At 38.4% G+C, this 23,678-nt stretch overlaps 1 protein-coding gene across 2 annotated transcripts; it reads right to left on the bottom strand.

Annotated features, from left to right (window-relative positions):
- LOC119490759 (transmembrane protein 255B) lies at positions 1 to 18,834 on the bottom strand. Of its 2 annotated transcripts, XM_037774209.1 has the most exons (9): positions 18,618 to 18,834; positions 16,476 to 16,615; positions 15,817 to 15,879; positions 12,508 to 12,597; positions 7,876 to 7,956; positions 7,682 to 7,767; positions 7,362 to 7,521; positions 2,303 to 2,398; positions 1 to 900 (listed from the first exon to the last, which is right to left on the bottom strand). In XM_037774209.1, exons 1-9 carry the CDS (start codon positions 18,679 to 18,681, stop codon positions 757 to 759), a joined length of 924 nt encoding a protein of 307 aa, XP_037630137.1. In that variant the 5' UTR covers positions 18,682 to 18,834; the 3' UTR covers positions 1 to 756. The 2 variants fall into 2 exon arrangements, with proteins under 2 accessions (XP_037630137.1, XP_037630138.1); XM_037774210.1 differs by lacking the exon at positions 2,303 to 2,398.
- Positions 18,835 to 23,678: the final 4,844 nt, after the last annotated feature.

Raw genomic sequence — 23,678 nt, 5'->3', positions numbered from 1 at the left:
ACTTTAACGTGTACATCACTAAGATCCAATTTAAGTTCCACTGTCCTCATATCAGTTTGGTGGCAACAGTCAGTCATCAAGTCAGCAGACTAATACTGTTATTAAGATGATAACAGTGAATTAATGTTGCACTTTAACCAGACACATTATGAAAAGCTCAACATGAAGAACATTTGTGAAGCAAAACATGGTAACAGTTAGTAAATATTACATGTATGTATCACACGTTTGAGAGGCCTTATAGGGCGTGAATCAAACTTCAACACACACACGAGGGAAACTTATTTTCTCCCGGACTACGGTCACAGTTTTAAACGTTGTAACTTGAAACAAAACAAAACAAAAAGCGCAACAACACTACTTCATTAGGGTAATGGGTTAAGTTTAGTAAAAAAAGCATCATGGTTTGGCTTAAAATGACTACGTAACTGAACGTAAGCCTATACAACCTCTTATGCACATGCTGTCAACACATTTATATTACATAACATTTCATGAACACACACTTTACAACTTAAGACATTTATGTTTTAGAGCAAACTCCAGTAAAATATGTTATAATCTTTGCATACAATTGAAACGTCAGCCTTTGAATTTGTAGAAAACAAAATCTGCATTTCTGCATAGTATTCAGACCAACATATCTTTCTTTTAGTTGTTCCTGTTGTCCTCACAACAACATCAACAAGAATAATAAAACATCTGTTTATCCCTTTCTCTTCTTTCTGCATTTGATTTCGAAATGCAGGTGCTCGATCATGCAGAGTTGCCGTGGACCCTGTAAGGCATCTGGCTGGTCAGCGGGGCGAAGGGAGGAGGGTTGTAAGGAGGAGATGATGATGAAGGAAAACTCTGCGAGGCAGCTGTTCCTTCAGCTGGAGGGAAATACATGGAGGCCCCCTGGATGAGCAGGATGGGATAAAGGAAACAAAGAAAGACCACAGACCTCAAGTCATACGTCTTTGTGTCATTGTGTGAACGAAACACTGCAATTTGTGATTATTCAAAACAACAGTAGTTAATTCTCAGTCATTTCCAATATTATGTTATTAGTACATTTTTAAAAAGCAAACTTAAAGCCATTTCTCACCAGTGCCATGCAAAAAATGCGGTGCGGGAAAGCGGAAAATCCGAATTTTCCGTACTGGCAACTATGCACAACGGATCCGGTGCGAATTATCCGCGTTGCCGTGTTCTAGTTTCGTCAATGAGGTTCAATGAGTTTCCTACTAAATCCACTGAAATCGAGGTCCGTTTTAATATTCTTTCCCTGTATGAATGTTCCTCAGAGGTGTGCAAGCATTCATAAGAACCCACAAAATAGCTTTTTATAAATATCCATGCAAATTTTTCTGACGAAAATCCGTGCTTGGTGTGAAACGGCTTTTAGTCCTTGTGTTTGCCAATAATCAAACATGAATAGATGAATAGTAAAATCTATTTGGTACCTTTAATTAAAGAAAATCCTGACTCAACACATCCACAAGGTTTTTACAAGCTTTCACCCACATCTCCCTGTTTTTACCAAACTGATGTTTTAGCTTCACTCTCCACCTTCAATTAGTCTCTAATGATGCTGATTCTAGTAAACAGCCTAGTTGAGGAGTATAAAATCTGGTTTATTGTCCTGATGAACATTCCTGGTGCTGAACATGTGGCTTCATCACACAGATCAAGACTGAAGCCTGCATTGTTTACAGCAGATAGTAGTCTTTTTCTTCTCCTCTTTGATGCCGCCTTTTACGGCCCATTAATCTGAGGGATGACGAGTGGTGTGCTCATGATCCTGCAGGCAGACTTGTGATCTACTTTCATCAGTCGTCAAAAACTCAACAGGCTATCTCTAAAGAATAGCAGCTCTGTGTTGAGGTGAGAATGCTTTAAAGGATGTATGATGTATGGATGTCACGTGGAGAGATGAGGAGGTTTGTGTGACTGTTAGTTTCACGAGCAGAGATGAAGACAGAGAGATCAAAAGTGAAAACAAACCACACATACATGTGTTTATAATGGTATCTTTTACTGGTGTGTGTGTGTGTGGGCGTGTATTACGTATGTTGCGGGGACATAAATGTGTTTACACCATCACATTGTGGGGACTTGCCTTTCTTTTGGGGTCAAAATGCACGTCCCCGTTACATAAATCATTACATTTTAGTGTGAAGACTTGGATGGATGGTTAGGGTAAGTCTCCGGGAAATGAGCGTAAGTCAATGTAATGTCCTCTAAAGTGACGGAAACACGACTGTGTGTGTGTGTGTGTGTGTGGGTCTGTGTGTGTGTGCGATGACCGCATACTGACTGGGTGGAGCTGGTGAACTGTGCGTGTGTTGGCGTCCATCAGCAGAGGAGCTGTCGCTGTGCTCTCAGAGGGCTCAGTCCCAGGGCTGCTACTCCTCTGACACACACACACACACACACACACACACACACACACACACACACACAATGTTGTTATAAGCATAGTGTGCTCTGGTGTATCATGTGCATACATAAACAAAATAAAACATTCAGCCATGACAGATGAAATGATACAGATGATGAAGATGATCCAATGATAAGTGTTAAGATAGCAGCACTCTCTGATTACAACATCGTTTTGGCCGTGATCACAGAAACGTCTGCAGCCAAAATGAACATCAGGCCAATCTGAAGAAATCTAATGGGATACTAAAGTTTGGAAAACTGAAAAATGAGACGACTGTTATCTTTAAAATCAGTTCAGTCATACGATATGATACGATATACTTTATTGATCCCGTAGAGAAATTTGTCTTGGACTCCGTTGGCTGTTCATGGAGAAGAAAAGGGCTTTTCCCGTAGCGGCTGTGGAATAGCCTGCCAGAGGCCTGAACCATCCCTTTTAGATGCACTTCAAGACTTTTATTTGCTGGCTTTTAATTTGTTTAATGATTGATTTTTCTTAAATTGTGTTTAAACCCTGTGTATGCATATATGTCTGTCTTTGTGAAGCACTTTGGTGCAAAACCTGTTTGCTTTTTAAAGTGCTATATAAATAAAATAAACTTGAAACTTGACTCAAATGCTGCCAAATGACATATCGTGTTATTATCGCTGCCTCCATAGTAGTAATAATACATAAACAAAGCAATATGTACTATTACACGTATTACCAGTGATAAGAAGAAACACAACCCCTCACATCATAACATGAAGCTATTGCACAAACCCTGCAGACTCAGTGTAGTAGTCAGACCACCTAAACCGAGACCAAGTCATGACCAAGACCAGAGTGTATCAATACTGAGACAAGACCAAGACCAGACCAGTGCGAGTCCCACACTGCATGAAACACTTAACGATAAAATGTGGAACATACAAACCATAGACACTCCGTTCCCATAAAAAACCCACAGAAATCAAGTAAAAATTCCTCTTCATTCACGTCTATTATTTTCATATAAAAGTATATTTGTATATGTGTGTATGTGTAAATGTACCATGAGAAAGGTCATGATAAAATAATCCAAAGGAACTGCAGAGGTGAATTTTATGTGGGTATTTTCTTTTGTTTTCTATGAGCAATCAAAGTAATGATGTTAAATAAATCAGACAATGCACAGGCAATTTAGGGCTAGCCGTACAGTTTTGGTCATGACATAAAATGCTGAGTCCTCTTTGTCTGAGACCGAGACAAGACCGAGTCAAAATGCGGTCGATTCCAAGACGAGACCGAGACCATCAAAAAGTGGCCTCGAGACTGTACATTGCAGTGACCACAACTTGGATGCCATTACAAGGAAATCAATATCAATCAGTAGGGCTGGAAATAAGATCTCTCCACTGGTCATTTAGGAGGTTTAATCAAGACCTGTTTGTGAGCAGTGGTCCGATGTGGGTATGGAAAAAGATCCAGAAATCGCTCTGAATATGTTATATATACAGTATATATATGGAAAAACTAACCAAGCTGGCCCAGAGTAAATATACTGTAAAGCATAACGATGCTCCATGAGTTTAAGGCTTTGATGACTCAGCGTAATAATGCAAAGAAGGTTGCTAATCAATCAGGTTGCCTGTATGTTAGGGAAAAATACTGCAAATTAAGAAACAAAATTACTAAATTGAACAAGAACACGAAAAGATATCATCAATGGAAATAAGTAATGCCAAAAATTCTAGCAAGAAAATATGGAAGACACTGAATGAAATCACAAGAAGAAAATCAAACAGGGACACCACTTAGGGCTGCTCGATTATGGCAAAAATCCTAATCATGATTTGTTTTGGTCAATATTGTGCTTACTCATCGACTATCGACTAATAGGGACAACAATTTCTGAAGTTGGTCCAGTATTAAGGGAGGGCTCTGTAGACGGCAGCTGCTCACGGACTGTAATATGGTGCTATTGGGGCAAGCTGGCACCGTCATTTATGTCCACTAAAAGTGCTTGTTTTTGCCATGACCGGCTCTGATTGTTATTAAAAGTGTCTGACATCATAGAAAGAATCTCGCTCAAGGAGAAGTCTCGCTCTGAAATCTGGCTAGGTGACATGTTGCTGGAAAACAGCGGTGGAATAGTGGAATACATCCATGGTGGAAACACGAGGCAGAGTTTGTTGTGTTGGAATACAGAGAGCGTAGCTTAGTGTTATCTAAAAGATGTTCAATGTCATGGCTGAATGTTTCGATGATTTCCACAATGTGGATGAGGTATTTGAATTCGATAGGCGCTCGTATTTATTTGGGCCAGAGTACACGGATGTTCAGATTTCACAACGAGACTTCTCCTTGAGCGAAACTTGGAAACAATAACAAAGAAGATGAGAAAAACGTTTAATTTCTCTGTAGGGTCCTTTCCATAATGTTGTAAGACACTTATAATAAAAATCTGAGTTGTGAGTTCAATCTGAAAATCTCATAAATTCAAGCTGTGATGCAAGAAGCCTGAGAACACAGCATTGCTTCATCAGATTTTCACACACTATTAGACACATTTCTCCCTCAAAGGTGCACACGGTTAGTGACGAGCCGTGTTATTGGGTCATTTTAGTGATGCAGAATACATTCCTCCCTTCAGAAACCTTTGATATATTTGGACCTCGGTGTTGTTTTGGTCTACGTATGGGTGGTCCGTCTGTTAAATCCCAAACTGTTGGAAGTGCAAATCTATAAATCTCACAAACTGTGAGTTTCCCTGTCTTTTATTTGATTTAGCAGGGGGAAAAAACAAATAAAACATCTGCAATCTGTAAATGCATCAAATCTGATCACCTCATACGTATGTGGCAAATATAGGATGGAAATCTGCAGACATAAATTTGCCTGATTTGTAGATCTCTTACAGATCTGGAAACTTCTGGGACTATGATATTAAATCTTCTCCTGTCATACATGAAAATTTATTGACAGAATGTAAACACCACATACACACAAATATAGGATGTGGAATGTGGGAGAGATATTGAGCGATCAATGATTTAAGCCCTGAAACATATTGAGAACATTGAGGAGGAAAATCTGAACACATTCCTACAGGAAGGAATATGACAGCTGTATAAAAAAGAAGACTTTATGCATGACGAATTGTGAATGATTGTAGTTTTGGCAGCATGCAGTGACGGTTGAAAGCAGGATGGAAATTGTGCGGTCTGTTGTTAATCATCTCCCACAGCATTTAGGATCAATCTGGCCAGATCAGCTGAAACTCTGGCAGCAAAAAGCTCAGTGAGCTCTTCATAGACCACAAAAACGTTGAATCGCTGGTGTTTTAACAGGCCGGTTTGGTGGAGATAGTATTCAGTGGGACAGCTGAAGCTAATCTGGGGATTTGAGGTTTAAACTGATATCAGTTTGGTGTCAACCTGGCTGGTTCTTGGCCAGACGAATCAAGCAGGGCTGTTACTAATGATTATTTTCATTATCGATTGATGTGGCGAAGTTTTTCTTGATTAATCGTTTGGTCTTTACAGGTGCAGTGTGTAGGATTTGGCAACATCTAGTGGTGTGGTTGCAGATTGCAACCAATTGAGTACCCCTCAACTCACTCCTCCCTTTCCAAGACTGCCGTAACATGAGCCGCAGAGTGCAAAACCGTGGTAACGCCGTTCATCTCACTCAGAGGCCATCCTTACCATAATAACAATACTTAAGGAGCAACGGAACCACGGTTTTGCACTCTGCAGCTCACGTTACCGCAGTTTCACAAGCCTGTCGGAGAACTACGGTGGCCTTCAGGTAACGTAAAAACATGAAAGGCTCTCTCTAGAGTCAGTGTTTGGTTTGTCCATTCTGGGCTGCTGTAGAAACATGGCGGAGCAAAGTGGCGGACTCCGTGAAGAGGACCCGCTTCATGTAGATATGAAGGGCTCATTCTAAGCTAACGAAAACAAAACACAACAATTTAGTGTTGTTTCCCTTTTGTGGGACAATAAAGGTCTGAGCAGAACTGGACATAACATAGGCTTCAGAATACTGCGAATAACATTTTGACCTGGTGTGTATTAACATAGACCATAATACAATAAAATATAATATATAAGCAAGACGGGACCAAGAGAGAAAAAGGCAGAACATTTTTCAACACAACAACATTTTCCATTTGGTGTTTGAAAAAAACACCTGACTCCATAACATCTCTGTGAAACTGAGCTGGAGGTACGTTCAGTTTGCCTCCGTTTCACCTCTTTTCTCCACCCATTGCTCCACTTATCTTTTCACTTTAATTCTCATCAGTTGATCATTTATGCTGCGGTTGGAATCGATCAAATTTCACTGTCATGGCAGGAATAGTGCAACAGGTCTTCTTTGTGGTACGGCTGGCTGGATACGATCTGCCATTTGGCTGTCATTTTTTATTTAAGCTGCGGTTCAGAAAAAAACCTGCCTCCCTCACATCGTGCACAATCTGACTGAAAGGTGATCTGTGAAATAGTGAAAGCAACCAGCATTCAGAGTGCATGTGACTGATCTCTCATTCAGGAAATATCAACTGTTGGCTTTTCTTATTTGTAAACCGCAGGGTGAAAGACAACGACTTTGCAGAACAGGAAGGATGCTGCATAGAGAAAGTAAGCCCTCGCCAATTCTGGTTTGACCTCAGCATGAAGCTGCATTCAGGCTAAACTGCAAAGAGAAAATTAAAGGTGCATGAATGCATAATTGCGGAAATCGCAAATGTATATGAACAAACAAAGATTCAGTCTTGATGCTTCTGCTCAAACTTCAAGCCTCCTAGTGGCTAAAAATCAATGGGCGCAGCGTTAAAGGTGGTTAATGCAAGATTGAGAGCATTTCTATTGTCTCCGCACGGCTCTCAACATGGCCAGACATAAATGTACCAAATGTACCACGTATATACAGGATCTTTATAAAGGCGTGTCGAGTCTGTGCGTCTTACCAGGTCCTTGATGCTGCCCAGCACCGCTGTAGTGAGGATGCCTGTGAAGAAGGCCACGAGGTTCAGGCCGGCGAGGGTCCAAATTAAAATGTACAGAGTGAAAACTTCCTCACAGCTTCGTACTCCAACAAACTCGTAGTAGTTGCTGAGGTAGTCGCCACTGCAGAACAAAACAACAGCTAATTACGAAGGATTTGAAAGAAAATGTATTAAAGACAAGAGAAAGCCTGTGATTTTGGTGACAATTAGGATATGTAGTGGTAACAATAGTGGTGGTAACAATATAGTGAGATAATATCGTAGTAATATCATTGTCTTACTTAGCGCAGTCGTACAGGTCGCAGCAGTAACAGGTCCCAATTCGTACCGTCATGTTACAAGACTCCTTTGGACTCCAACACGACACCTGGAAAAGATAACGCAAGTTCAAAATGCGTCACTGTTCACCTGCAAGTACAACACGGACAAGTCTAGACCACATTTTCCTGGTGGTCATCAGTACGTCTTTACTCACGGTGGTGTAGAAGTTCTCATAGACGTAGCTGCCGCCGCTGCTGTAGTACTGGCATCTGTCTGCTTTCAGTGGACGCATGTCCTGGCAAAAGTTAATATATGAAGAAATATCATCCACAGGATTTCAAAACAACATCAATCCATCAAAGACAAGATATTTAAAAAACAATCTTATACAAGATCATCCAGATCAAACTGAGTCTGTTTGTGATCACTTCCAAAAGTCACTCGGTCCACTTTGAACACAGAATTGTTTATGGCTCTTTTAAATTGGTAAAATAAGATTCTTTTCACTTGACATGTTTTCTCTGCTAAAAATTTCACATTTCCCCTTTTAAGTTCTGGTTTGGTTTATTGATAATATTTTGAAATATTTTATGAAATACGACATATCAGACTTTGAACGATGAAGTCCTGGACTGAACTTCTATCATTGTCCTCGTTGTGTGAGGTGTGTAGCGTGATTTGGACAAACAATGGTGTTGATTGGACCCACAAAGATGAGGAAAAACGTTCCCATCCATGGTCTTCTGTCTTCTGTTATTCTGCACTTTAGTCTATTTTTAAAAAACTTCTCTACCTCAGTTCTTATCCCGCATTATATTCTATATTCGACTTTTCTTAATATCTATATCTCCTATATTTTATCATCCAGCACTATATCACTTTCTGAACTATATTCACATGTTTAATAGTCCCGTATCTCAGTTATTATCCTGCACTATATTAATTTTTAACAGTTTCTTCATCTCCTGTTATTTTTATATCTGGTATATTTTTTTAATACTCTGTTTTACTTACTTGTGCCGTTTTTACTAATATGTTTGCATTATGGAACTGTGATGCTGGAAACTTGAATTTCCCTCGGATCAATAAAGGTACTATCTATCTATCTATCTATCTATCTATCTATCTATCTATCTATCTATCTATCCTGTGAAATAAAACGCTATGCAGGTGGAAATATCCACTTCTTGTGTTGATTAATGATTGTTACTTTGTGTGAGTGTTGTGCTGTTGTCTAGTTGATGATGTTACACACTAAAATGACACATAAAGCCCAATTTTTTAAACGGACACTCAGAGAGCAAAACCTCAGCTCATGTCTCCAAAACTGTAAACACATTTTCTGTTTTGCACCAAATTTGCATTTCCACATGGCACTTTTTTGCAGCACACTGCACACGGTTCTCTACATAAAACACAGGAATCTGACATAAAGCCACTTGTTTGTTATTTCAAAAGTACAACACCTAATTGCTTGATTGTTGACTCATTAATCAGGATGTATACGCAACCATACTGTATCATTAGAAAAGTAGAAATGCTAAAAGTGTTTTAGATTGAGCACAGCAGTGTGTAACAGAGTCAGATCCTATGAACCATGTGTGTGCCATATGGTGACAACATTGGGTTTTTATAAATGATTCTGTTGTTTTGAATGAAGTGTTTCGATTTGCATAAGATCTGAAGACTTAAAACTTGACTTGTAAAAAATGACTTGTGAGCATATCTGCTTTTTAGTTCATGACAGTATACTTTGTATACTTTAACTTATAGTACTTAGCCAATGATTTATGTATTACATAAAGATACTTGCTCCTTTTGCTATTTGACTTGATGATTTGTGATGAGATTAAAAAAATGAATGAAATGCGTTGTTCTCGCATGCCTCTACGGTGAACGGATAATCCAAAAACTTGATAGACTGAAGTAAATTCATATTAAAAACATCTGTTTACAAACTCTCACACACTTTAAAAGGCTACTCTATCAAAAAGTAAGCACAACTACAAGCCAAGTATTATTTCTGTAGGCCTATAAGGCAAGAATACTTAATTATACTTTTCTTAAGTATATTTTGATCAAAAGTAAGTAGGCCTACAGTATCCGCCAAGTGTACTTAGACTTTTCTGTATACTTGTCAGTATGAGCCAAGTATACTTAAGTATACTTTTGTTAAGTTTATCTCTGATAAGTAAATAAAAAGTAAACTGAAAGTATACTCTTATTTTAAGTTCAATCGTAAAAAACTGTAATGTCTGTATTACATCTTTGTGTTATCGGTCCCCCTTAAAAATGAGATGATACTTCTGAAGGAGTTTATCTTATTAATACGTTTAATGAATAAAATAAAATTTGATCCAACGTTTATTGAAGTCTTCATCTGTACCGTATGGTATAAAAAGGAACATAGACATTTGGAAAAGTGAATCCTTATCTGGATTTGAATACTTTGAAGAAAGGTGACATGTTGCACTTTAACCTCTTGGACATTATTATTTACTAGACTGTGAGTAGATTCACTAAAGCATGTTGACATGAGTTACAGAATTAATTGTTAAAGGGAGGTCTGCACTCATAACTCTTCTATATACTCTATAAGCACATCAGTGATATATTTAAACATCATATATCATCTCATGCTTCAAAGGAAAGCACTGGTGCCATTTATAGTTACAATTAATCTAAAGTTTAGTTTACATTTCCCTAATCCATTTTATAAGGTACACTGTATGTCATTTTAATTTTAATTTTCCTTTCATCATAAAAAAATAGCAGCACACACATTATGGTATTTTGTTTGAAGTACAAAAGGTTAAAGATGTCAGCGCAACTCCTTTACTTCATTTTATCATGCCGCGTCATATCTCCTTCTCAGGTATGCACTGATATTTGTCTGAAACACGTTGGCACAATAAAGTTCATGTCATATTTTCAAGGGCTGAGCTCTGTATGATTAAAGCACCATCATCTGTTGTAAAGAAAACAAACATTATGGTTACAGCAATCCCAACCTGGAACAATTTTACAGTTTGTTAGGGCTGGGCGATATGGCCAAAATCTTTTATTATGACATAGGTAATTTCATATCAACGATATATATCACTATATAGCGTGTTTTCTGGTAAGTCATAAATAAATAGTCTATAACCACATGATAACGCCTAGTTTTGTAAACTCCTGTGTGAATTAAACACTTGATAAATCAAAAGTATATTGAGTATTTTTTTCATTTAATTAAGAAATGTAGTACAAAATGAACATAATGTGAAATTTCAGTATATACACTATGAACACTGTTTGTCCCATTGAACTGAGTGGTAGTTAGGGGTGCAAAAAAATATAGAGAATATCGAAAATATCGAATATCGCGATATTATGTTTTGTGATACTGATACTCATTCCCAAAAACACTGTATAGATTTTTAAATAATAGTTTACATGCAAAGATTAACTCAGTCAATACTATATTTCACTTGCAAAGAGATGCATCCTCTCAGTGTATTCGCCCTCTCAAAGTGGTGCTACGATGTTGGATGTTACAGGGACTGATCAATGCAAATGCACATCCCACTGATCTGATTGCATAAAAAAGTAAACTTTTTTTACTTTGATTTTATGCATATGGCGGTGTGTTCTTAATACTATGACAGTTTTCCTAAAATTGGATTTAAAAAATCGCCTAGCTTACAGTATCGCAATATATTGAATCTTAACCCCTGTATCGTGATACATATCGTATCACCAGATTATTGCCAATACACAGCCCTAATGTTAATGTTAAGTGTGATGTAAAAACAAAACCGCAATCTTCGAATGATATTCCCTAAACATAATCAGATTTTCTGAGAAATTTGAGTTAGTATGTGCTCGTAATTATTAATTTTCAACGACGTAATTGTGTATAACGATATCTCGATATATCTCGAAGACGATAAATTATCATATTGAATTATCACCCAGCCCTACCTGATGTTACTGTGCAATGTGTCGAGGGCTGAACCCACCGATCAGAAGAAGCAAGCAGCAACAAATAAGGTCAATAATCCTTTCCAGGAGCGCCGTGGGACTCCATATCACTGCAACGTCCCGGGTTCGATCCAGGTCTTGGGACCTTTGTTGCATTTCATACCCCTCTCTCTCTTTCCCCCATTTCTACAATGTCCTCAGTCAAATAAAGGTGCAAATAACATCTTCAAAAAACATAATCTCTTCCAATTGTAACATGTAGTACAATAGTCCAACTTGTTGGGAAATTCGCTTACTTGCTGAGAGTTAGATGAGAACATTGATACCGCTCTCCTGTCAGCGTGCTAAATATGAAGCTGTAACCTATATCATTTCTTTCTGAATAAAGAGGATGTCGTCTCCAACTGAGCAGATACAAATTGAATGCATCTGTCTTTATTTTATAGCCTGGAAACAGGAATGTAGCTTTGCTTTTTTAACCTGATAAATGTTCCTTTAGGGAGGCAACTTGCTTTCTATAACAGCACCATCAATCACATCAAGTAACTGTGTCATGTACAAAGCCAAAGACTGCTGGACTTCCCTCAACACTTCTGCACTGATGGTGTCTCATGGTCTGAAACCTGTTTGTTTTCTCACATTAGACTTTCGTAACTGCTCATTTACGTGGTCAAACAAAGCTGGCGAATGTTATAAAGACTGAGCTGTAATTTGTGGGAACAAAATCGTGTCAATATTTCCAACAGAGCGATTTTGGCACCCGCTGCAGGCCAAGAGGCTCACAGTCAACAAGCGCAGTGGTTTGTTGTTACTATTACTGCTGTGTTTCATCATCATATCTGCTGTTACATTATACACACGTCAGTGAATGGTAACTCACCATGTTTAAGACAATACACACGCCATCGATCACCAGGCACAGAAAAGAGGTGATGACCCCGAAGCTGAGAAACACGATCGCAGCCATCAGCTGGAGGAGGAACAAAGAACAAAAGCATAAATGAGAGAATTTCCATATAAACATAAATCCAGGTGTTATTTGATTGTAATGGGAGCACAATCTGAAAAGTTTATTTTTTCTTTCCAACAGATAAAGAGATGTGAAGCTAATTAGTTTCACAAGGCAGTTTGCTCACGAAATAGCTTTGAAGGTTGTTTTTTTGCAGCATTTATTAACTCTGAAACTGAAGAGAACATTGTTTGATCTTTAAATGTCTTATGTGCTTGTGCTCCCTTCTATAAACTACAGGGTGCAAAGAAAGACAAAAACATATTTGAACTAGAAGTGCATTGAGAGAGCGCAGAATTTTTTATCTGCCCCTTGATTCGGATTCACACTAAAATTTAATTTAATTCTTCCTTGGCCTATGTTACGCCCTTCAACCAAGTTTCATGAAAATCGGGCCGGTAGTTTTTTCCATAACCAACAAACAAACCCACAAACAAACTGAATTGAAAACTTGAAATGAAAATGAAATGTGAAACAATGAAAATTACAATTTTCGATTACAATATTATGAAAATATCAACATTTATTAATCGGCTATTTGTATGCACAGGCTCTTGTTTACTTTTAATTTATATATATGTGAGTATGTGTACGTTTAAGTGTGTCTTTATGTCATTGTGCAGCCCAGTCACACAGCAGTTTGTGAAATAGACACAACATTTTATGTAACGATTCGTGTACATAGACACAATTTACCCATTTTTTTTCGTAATGGTCAGCATGAATTCAATTCTTAATCCAAGTAATTGTGAACCAGGGAGTATAAAGAGCGACAAACGCCGCGAAGGGAGGAGGTCGGGGTGGGTAAAAAAACACCCGACTTAGGCCCAGGAGGCCGGTGTTCGTGTCCCGTGTGAAACCAGATTGATTTATTTGTCACATAACTTCTGTACTTAAGTTATGTTATTTTAAACCAAACCATGATCTTTTCCTAAACCTAACTACGTAGTTTTATTTTGTAAAGACTGGAGCGGAAATTCTTTGAGTAATGACCGAAAGAATGAGACACAAGCAGCCGAAATGAGTTTCCTTCGTAGGGTGGCTGAGCTCAGCCTTAGAGATAGGGTGAGCAGCTCAGACATCCAGAGGGAGCTCTGAGTAGAGCCGCTGCTCCTTTGCGTCGAAAGGGGCCAGCTGAGGTGGTTCGGGCATCTGATCAGGATGCCTCCTGGACGCCTCCCTTTGGAGGTTTTCCAGGTACGTCCAACTGACAAGAGGCCACGGGGTAGATCCAGAACGCGCTGGAGAGATTTATATATCTCGCCTGGCCTGGGATTGCCTCGGGGTAACCTCGGAAGAGCTGGAAAACGCTGCTGGGAAGAGGAACGTCTATCATTCCCTGCTAAGCTGCTGTCTGCGCAACCCGGCCCCGGATAAGCGGGAGGAAAGTGTCACATGTCCAGTCACATGTGTCTGGACATGCGTACGAAAACACGAACAATACGTTGTTGAAAGTCGACAAAAGAGTGAAAATAAATTAGATTCAATTTTGTGACTATTTCACGAGAGACTGTGTTGCACTGTGTACATGTTTGTTTTTATTATTTGCAAATAAGTCAAATAAAACAAAATAAAGATTATGAAAAAATACCAACATTTATGAATAATTTTGTCCCGATTTGTATGAGTAAAACTTTTTTCCACTGTAGCAAACTGCAGGTTACCTATAGTCCGCACTGAAGGAGGAGGAAGTCCTACAGATACATGCTGCTGAAGGCCTGATGTCAGTCTCATAACAGAAAAATGATAGGCTTCTTTGTTTAAATTCTGACTCCTCCAAATCATAATATTATTCCTGCCTATGACTGTGAACAAACCCAGATAAGTCAGTTAGCACTATGTAATAGCTGTAAGAGCTGAGAGTCTAACGGGCTCAGTGTATCTCCCCTTCATTCCTGCTCTGCATTAATCTCAATCTCAACTCACCACATCCTGGAAAAATGTCATCGGTAGAATAAATCAAATATGAAAAATGAAAATTCCACTTTCAAACATTAGTTTGCACTGAATCTATTTCCTGTCTTCTGCGATATTTCATCTGAAAAACACATCTCACCAGTGAAATGGATTAAGAAACATGAAACCAAATCCAACTAGATCAATCCAAGAACAGGATGATCTGTTTTTAACATTTCTGGTATAAAGTGGATTTTGGCTTGATGATGGTGATGGATTAAAGGTCAGGGTTCAGGAATCGTCCTCTGGGAGTGGTGAACAAATCAATCTAGAGTACAAGTTGTTGTACAGCAGTATAGGTTATATAGGAATAGTCTGGAAGTGTTCATGTTTTACTGTCTTACAACGTCGAATCAAAACATATTTAATATGATTTTTATAATGTACTGATCAACGGAAAATGTGTAAGTGTTGCCAGAATACAGACTCACCAGGTTTAATCAACTGACTCCACACAGGTGATCTCCATTCAAATAATTACAGTGTGTGACTTCATTAGCTATTTAAGTGTGTCCTACTGAAGAGGGGTGAATACTTGTAAATTTTGTATTTTATATACTTGTAATTAATTGTGTCCACTTTGTAGAAATCTGTTTTCACGTTGACATTAAAGTGTATTTTGAACAGTTGATCAGTGTCCAAAAAAAAACATGAGAGAATGTTTGTGATACACATCAGATCCATAAATATTTGACCCTGACATGACATCTGATACTGATCTGATCTGATGAGAAGAGTTTCAAATAACATGAATACAGCAGACACGCGCCCATTGAGCAATATAACTGCTTCTTTGTTAAACAAATCAAATTATCCAATTTCCAGTGCACATACTGTTAACAGTCATACAGTAGTTTCTTGTTATCATTAGCTAATGAACCTTTGTTACAGTACCCCTTTAAATAGTTTTCACTTTGTATAATGGCCTGTAAGAAACCTGTACATTATGTCAGTGGTGAGCTGGTAAGAGTGAGCAACAGCTTCACGAATTCACACAGGCTGAAATAAAATTAGGAAAAGTTGCCTCATGTAGAAATGCATTTTAAAGTTACTGTGAGGGACTTTTAACTGGGATCACATAACACACGAAAACCCATCTTGTCAGGCTTCAAGTAATGTATTTGTGTCCAGCAAGCCAGATCATGGATCGGACTGGGTGGCGTGCAGGGGGAAAACATGAGGAAGAGTTATGTCAGAGGATGTAGATGTATGAGGAGAACATACCAGCTGTTTGCGGTTTTCTTCCAGGCGGAGTCCCAGAAGTCCCAGGAATGATCCAAGGGTCAGCTGTAAAGAACACAATTTAATGACCACAGGAAGTGTTATGCACAAAAAGGATATATGCTTCATTTTCTCACACTTTGACAATTTGTTATGATTTAGTTCTCTTCCAAGGTAAGAGCTCAGCAAGATATAAGCACTAATATTAGCTATGAAAATGTCTCTTGTGGTATAATTTCAAAAGCATACGGTATGTTTTTATATTAAGGTTGATTGAAAGATGAAACGACTCAGTTACTGCATGGCCTAAATCGCCCCACAGATGTAAACGGAAACTGATTTGACTCCTAGAAGAACGATTTTGTTCCTGAGAAGAAAACTTGAATGTCAGCCACTGTATGAAGTCCCCATGTGGATGTCTGTCTGAACAGAGCTGTCAATCATCAATTGTACAGCCTACCGAAAATTACTTCTGTCTCATGACTATTTCTGTCTGGGAGACCACTAAACGTTTGGCCCCCGGCAGGGAGACTAAATGATTGCAGCTGAAATTTCATAATGGATAACTGCTGCAGGATGTTAAACTCCCAGCTCGTGTCCTGGTAGCTGCAGAGGATCTCACTTGAATAAATCATGACAGGGGAATCAAATAAACAACTTACAATAACTCCAGAGGTGTAGCCAGTCACATTCAGGCTCTCTGTGCGGGTCGTCGCGTAGACTCCCAGCACCACCAGCAGCAGGGACAGAGTGAGCATGCCCAGTACCAGCCACAGCGCTCCCCTGACCCTCGCCATCACCTCTGCCACCCACACAGGAGACAGAAACGCGTTATATGGCACAGTGCACGACAAGTAAAACACAATGAACCAGACTTGGCAGCTTAACTACCTGTATATTTCTAGTTTAATGTCAATGTCAACAAAACAAAGCTAATTCAATTAGATTTAATTCAATTTAGCTGTGATCCAAACCCCCTTATGTCTCCGTCTTGTTCAGATCAAATGCCATGAATGTTTACAACTCAGCAAAGCAGTGGGATTAAATCTATTCCTCTAATGTAATTAACAAACTTCCACTTTTAACCCTCAGGCTATTTAAATCCCATTATTGTTTCTTTCTCGCTTTAATTAAAGACAACATTCATTAGTTAGTTTGTAAAAACTTAAATCTGAGCTTCAATAAGACTGAAAAACCCACAACATCAATGGATTTGCTATAAAACTGAGAAAGATCTTCAATAATGCCGGCTGGTAACTATACAAAAACAGCATTTATTTACCTCTAAATTATTTTAGGGAAGTGGCAACCCTAAAACTAGTACAGTAATCCTAATTTTAGAAGAACTAAATATTATGAGGACAAACATCAAAGTGTATTCTTCTCTATAAGGAGGAATATTACACAAATATTCTAGAAAATACTGTAAAAGATAACATGCCATAGTGTACAATAGCATCAATATTTCCTCAATATTGAATATCAAAGACACATATTAATCAAATTAAAGTGTCAACCCAAATCTGACCCTCTGATTATTACATTAAAATAAAAACACTACAGGCCTCTATTCTAATCATGAACACGATCATCAGGATGTACACCGTCTAAAAGTTTTATTGTGAAATTATTCATCACTCTGAGGCAACCTACTGAGAGGAAACAGGAAACAAATTACACAATTAATGACGACATCATTGAGCTTTTATAATGAACTAAAATACACTTGTATACACTGTATAATGTGTCACTCAATGTGTAAAAATACTCTCTTACAAGTACAAATCCTTACATTACTTAAGTAAATGTACATCCATAAGTATTAGCAACAAAATACACTTCAAGTACCTAAAGTAAAAGTAAAAGGTTCATTCCAGCAAAATATATATTATGTTACTATAGATTATATAGTGATGCATTCATGTGTAAACATCAATATTGTTGTAGCTGGTACCAGTGGAGCTAATTTCAGCTACTTTATATAATATTATATAATATTATATCATAATTTATTAGTTGATTCATATATTTTATTATTAATCTAAATCTGAAAAGTAACTAAAGCTGTTTGATAAATGTAGTGGAGTTAAAGTATAAAGTAACATGAAATGGAAATATCAAAGTAAAGTACAAGTAGCTCAAAATGAGTACAAAAAAAGTACAGTACTTGAATAAATGTACTTGTTACATTCCCTAGAGACTTATAGTTTGTAAAACTGTTAGGTTTATACAATGTAGATCTGTTTCGATGCAAATTGCTTGTGAAATTAACCATTACAGCCATCCTCCAGCCTAAAAGATAATTATCTAGACTACAAAATCACAGATTATTAGGACAAAGGACTTTAGATAGTTCTCTTTTAATGCATATTTTTGTGCTTTTAGTGTTTGTGAATTGTATTTTATCTCTATTTGTGTCTGTGTCTGCAACTTTGTGTTATTGCTGCTGACCTGGTCTTGGTCAGGTCTCCCTTGGAAAAAAGAGGTTCTTAATCTCAATAGGACTAAACTGGTTAAATAAAGGTTAAATAAAAATAAATAAATAAAATACAATAAATAGAAAAAGAAGATTTAAAAGAAATAAAAATGTAAAACTGTTAGTTTTATACAATGTAGATCTGTTTTCAGGTAAACTGCATGTGAAATTAACCATTACAGCCATCCTCCAGCCTAAAAAATAATTATCTAGACTACAAAATCATCAAAAGTAATTAAGGTAAAACATAATATGCAACAGCACCTGTCTGTGTCTCATGTACCTGAGCACATCATCACCATCTCTCCACTCCTTGTGGTTTAATTACCTGTTGCTCGGCTCTTTGGTGCTGGTTTGTCTCGGCCAGTCGCTGCCTGGATCCTCGCAGTCATGATAGATCCACTCTCAAGTCCAGCTCAGGTTTCAGTCCAGGCTTACTAACAACCTCCTCTCAAAGCTGTGTGAGTCCTGAGAATCCTGGTATCTGGCTGCTGCCTGGATGTCTACTTCACTGCAGCTCTGTGAGTAAAATGAGAGAGAGGGAGAACATGTGCATGGCATGTGAACACATCTGCCCAAACACAGAAGTGGATCAGTAAGAGGTGATGGGGGACCCATGTTCCTCCCTCTCTCCATAAAATGTCTTCTCATGCAACAGCTCCCCTCGCCCCCATATGTGCTGTGCGGTATTAGTTTATTTAAACACATACATTTGGAAATATACAACATGTAAGCACAGACGTGAAATAATAAAGAGTTTAAGTTTTCCAGGGCCTCGAGATTTGGCTTTTAGCAAAGTTAAAGGCCCTTTTATTATCAGTTGATGTTGTGTTTTTTGGTGCATATTCAAAAACAACTTTTCTATTTCCAGCACAAACCAAGTGACCAAAATAAGCATTTTTTTTAAGCCCCTGGAGATGTGAAGCCTTGGGACAGATGCCTGCTTGGCCCAGTTGGTATCGAGCGTTGTCTGTATAAATAAAGAATATGCGGCGGGCAGCTAAAATGATTTGTTTTGATAATGTTCGTTTTTTTCAAGCTCATTTCACAGAACATCAATGATCACGTAGCCTCAGGATAACTCTAGTGATAACTGTTATTTTATCCTTTTCCCTGCCCAATCCTCAAGGTAACCAATCAAATCCTAACATATTTAGAGCTGGGGAATTTATTGTGCAACTAATCTTTTCTCTTTTTTTTATGAGCAGACAGTCAGATAAGAGGAGGCAGCTCTACTCAGACGTTCCAGACGTCTGACGCCGACATTCACATTAAATGTCTAGTGATTTAATGTGGAGTGGAAATGGAGTGGCCAGGCCCAAAATAATATATTTTTTTAAAGTTTTTCTGCTCATATTAAAAGTGTCATTCAAGGGGAGAAGATGAATTAAATCTTTGAAATCATCACTTCACATTTTCCCTTCATTTCTATATTAATCGTCTTTCCGCTGATCCCATCTGCATATTTGATTTGGTATAGGTTTTACGCCGGTGTAATCTGTCAAATATAATCCTCTTTTACATCTAGTGTCTCTTTGTTTGGTACAAATGATCTGCACTTTGGCACAATTTGCATCATGCGGCTTTGTGAAATTTTTCTGCAACCTTAAAACATGCATTCAGACAGCCCGTTCTCATCGCCAGGGCGTCAAACGCCGACACTTTGTCACAGCCGTCGGCGTTCGATACCGCCGCACAAGGCACCCTTTAGCGCAGGTACTCCATGCACCGGGCTTTCCATTAACTACAATATGTAAACCCATCCGTGGCACTATTAAATGCTATGGGAAAGTGTGCCAGAGTGACTGAGGTGATGTAGTTCAAAGAGCGAAAGACACTAAGGGCAGGAGGTGGAGGAGGTGGATGGGTCCAACAACACAGGGCTTTCATCCAGGAGAACGCTGTTCGTGTCCCGTGCGTTAAGTTTCACTTTCATTTTACAATCAGCTGATCGTTCGTGTCCCGTGTTCACAACGTCAAGTCACATTTTTGCTGTAAAAACGTAGCCATTTTAAGCCCTACCGTGTTGTTTTTTCCTAAACCTAACTAATTGGTTTTGTTGCCTTAACCTAAACAAGTGTTTTTGTTTAATTCCCAACATAAAGTGTTTGCTGAGACCGAAAAGTGACACCGAGGGGTCTGACAAAGTGTTATGATGAGTTGGGATGTTGATTCAGAACACAAAATAAATCTTGGTGGAGGAGAACCCCCTGACCCTCCACTTAATATGTGTCTCCCCACCGCCCGGGTCCCCGACTGTCTTCTATTTTCACACAGCTGGACATTGTATGCAATAGTGGAAAACAACTTTACTACCAGTTGGATGTACTCGGGGAAAACCTCTTGGCTTAAAGGGAGGCGTCCAGGAGGCTGAACCACCTCAGCTGGCCCCTTTCAACGCTGAGGAGCAGCAGCTCTACTCCGAGCTCCCTCCGAATGTCTGAGCTCCTCACCCTATTTAGAATAAGCCAGTCACCCTGTGAAGGAAACTCATTTTGGCCACTTGTATCCGCGATCTCATTCTTTCTACCCGAAGCTTGTAACCATAGGTGAGGGTTGGAGCGTAGATGGACCAGTAAACCGAGAGCTTGCCTTCTGGCTCAGCGCCATCTTCATCACAGCGGTCCGGTACAGCGCGTGCATAGCTGCAGACCCCACACCAAACCGCCTGTCCATCTCCCGCTTCATTTAACCCTCACTTGTGAACAAGACCCCAAGATACTTGAACTCCCTCGCTTGGGACAGTGACTCACTCCCAACCTGGAAGGCGCAATCCACCGTTTTATGGCCTCAAACTTACTGACTCCCATCCCAACTGTTTTACACCCGGCATGCAAACCGCCCCTTTTCCAGCACGATGCTATGAATATATAATACATAAAATCAACAGGGATTTTGGCCAGGCGCATTATCCCCTTCATTTCTGATTAATGGTGTTTGGATTCATGCATCAATGTGTCAAATGTAATCATCTTTTAAATCTAGTGTCTCCTTGTTCTGTACAAATGATCTGCACTTTGGCACGATATGCATCTTGCAGCGTTGTGAAATTTGTCTGCAACCACTTGCATTCAGAACAGAGAATAAATCCTCCCACAGGAGCAGCAACTCGGAAACCTTTCATTTTTTATTTCTGGTGTACTTATTCTGATCCTGGATCTCACATCCCTCACCTCACTGCCAACCCATCAACAACTCAAACACTATTGTTAAGTTTGCTGATAATACGACAGTCATCGGGCTCATAACAGACAACAACGAAGCACCAACAACAACCTGTCCTAAACACCAAAAAGAGCAAGGAGATTATTGTGGATTTTAGGTCCATTAAAAAGACTACTCCATCATAGTAGGACCTCTCCTGGGCTGACAACACCTCAGCTGAGGAGGCACAACAACGCCTTTGTTCTCTGATGAGACTAACGGGAGCCAATCGCCACCAAAAAACTGCTTATCAACTGTTACAGATGCACCACAGAGAGCATCGTAACAAACTGCATGACTTCCTGGTACAGCAGATGCACCAAAGCTGACAAAAAAAGCCCTGCAGCGTGTTGTGAGAACAGCACAGGACACTGCTGGCCAATGCCAGCAGTGTCCTGTGCTGTTCTCACTCTCGCTCAATAGCTGCCATCACTAGAACATCTTTACAGCACTCGCTGCGTGAGGAGGACTAAAAACATCATCACACATCCTGGACACCATCTGTTTAAGCTCCTCGCATCATTCAGGCGCTTCAGATCAATCTGCACAAATCCACTTTTTAATATATATAACTGATCTTTTGTCTAATTCATGCCTTATTTCTTCCTTTTAATGGGTGTGAAGTCTTTAAAGGGACTGTTTGTAGGAATCAGAAATGCTTGTTAACAGCGACACCTGTGGCTGTTAAGTCAACGAAAGTCAGCGTCAGGCTCGCGCTTGTGCTCGCTCTAAATAGACATGAACGAGCATCGCTGAAAACAGTGAGACGACACACGTCAGCTAAACCACAATATCACTCTATATTTCACCTGCTTGGCAGAAATGTTAGCTGACCAGACGGAGGTCTCTCCATGAATCACTGCTGATCCTAGTGTTGACTTTTCCTGCTTCAGCCTCTTGACCGCGGCCGGAGGGAACAGGGAAGAACCACTACCCGGTTGGAGACAATAACGTTCCTCACTGCGGAGCCCCATCACTTCACAAGACACAGGAAACCTCTGTTGGTGTGGAGGAGCTGTAGCATTTATTTCTGCACAAACGTCCACTGTACATTCACTAATATAATATATATATAATATAATATATATATAGATCATTACACGGTTTTAAACATAAACATTCTAAATGTGTCCCAGTTTATTTCCTGGTTGGTGTGTATGTGAATAACATCAGCTGACAGGAAGTAAACATGGACCCAAACTGTTGCCTAGCAACGCAATTCTGTTGCAATTCCGTTGAAATGCGCTAAAATGGAGCGTTTCAGACATAGGGTGAATACAGGTACATTCAGGCCGACAGTATGATGAAAATAAAGTTGTTTTTTTAACATTACAGCATGTAAACGTGTTCTAGTAGAAACACAAAATACAAGTATGAACCTGAAAATGAGCACTATATGGTACCTTTAATGACCACAGTGATGAATATTTGCCTTATACTCCCCACAGGTGGTCGCAGGCTATATTGTTATTGTTCTAAAATGTATTTAACATTAACGGAAAGAAGCTAAATGAGACGAATATAAAGGAAGCTATTGCCTCTGGTATTTGTAGATTACTGTTTATTTCGTTTTAAAATGTATTTTGTCTTTGTATGTTCCTATTTTATCTAGCTAAGTGAGTTTGTGTTGTGTATATTATATATATATACTGGGGAAAAAAAGTTTGTAAAATACAATGCCAATTGGCATTGTAACAACAGAGAAATAATCGACCAAACAAGTTTCCGAACTTTTTGTTCCCAGTTTATATATATATATATATATAAATATAAATATATATATATATATATATACATATATATATATACATATAAATATATATATACATATATATATACATATTTATATATATATATATATATATAAATATAAATATAAATATATAAATATATATATATATATATATTTATATATATATATAAATATAAATATACTGTATATATATATATGTATATACATATATATGTATATACATATATATATATACAGTATATTTATATTTATATATATATATAAATATATATATATATATATTTATATATTTATATTTATATTTATATATATATATATATATATATATATATATATATATAAATATATATATATATATTACTGCAGGCTTCAAATCCTAGGAAACAGCGCCATCTTCCGTCGCTATGGAGACAAGACGGTTGCTAAGCCAGC

This window comes from Sebastes umbrosus, chromosome 7 (genome assembly GCF_015220745.1).
Source record: "Sebastes umbrosus isolate fSebUmb1 chromosome 7, fSebUmb1.pri, whole genome shotgun sequence".
NCBI classification, from domain to species: Eukaryota; Metazoa; Chordata; class Actinopteri; order Perciformes; family Sebastidae; genus Sebastes; species Sebastes umbrosus.
This window is presented reverse-complemented; position numbering and strand designations above follow the sequence as displayed.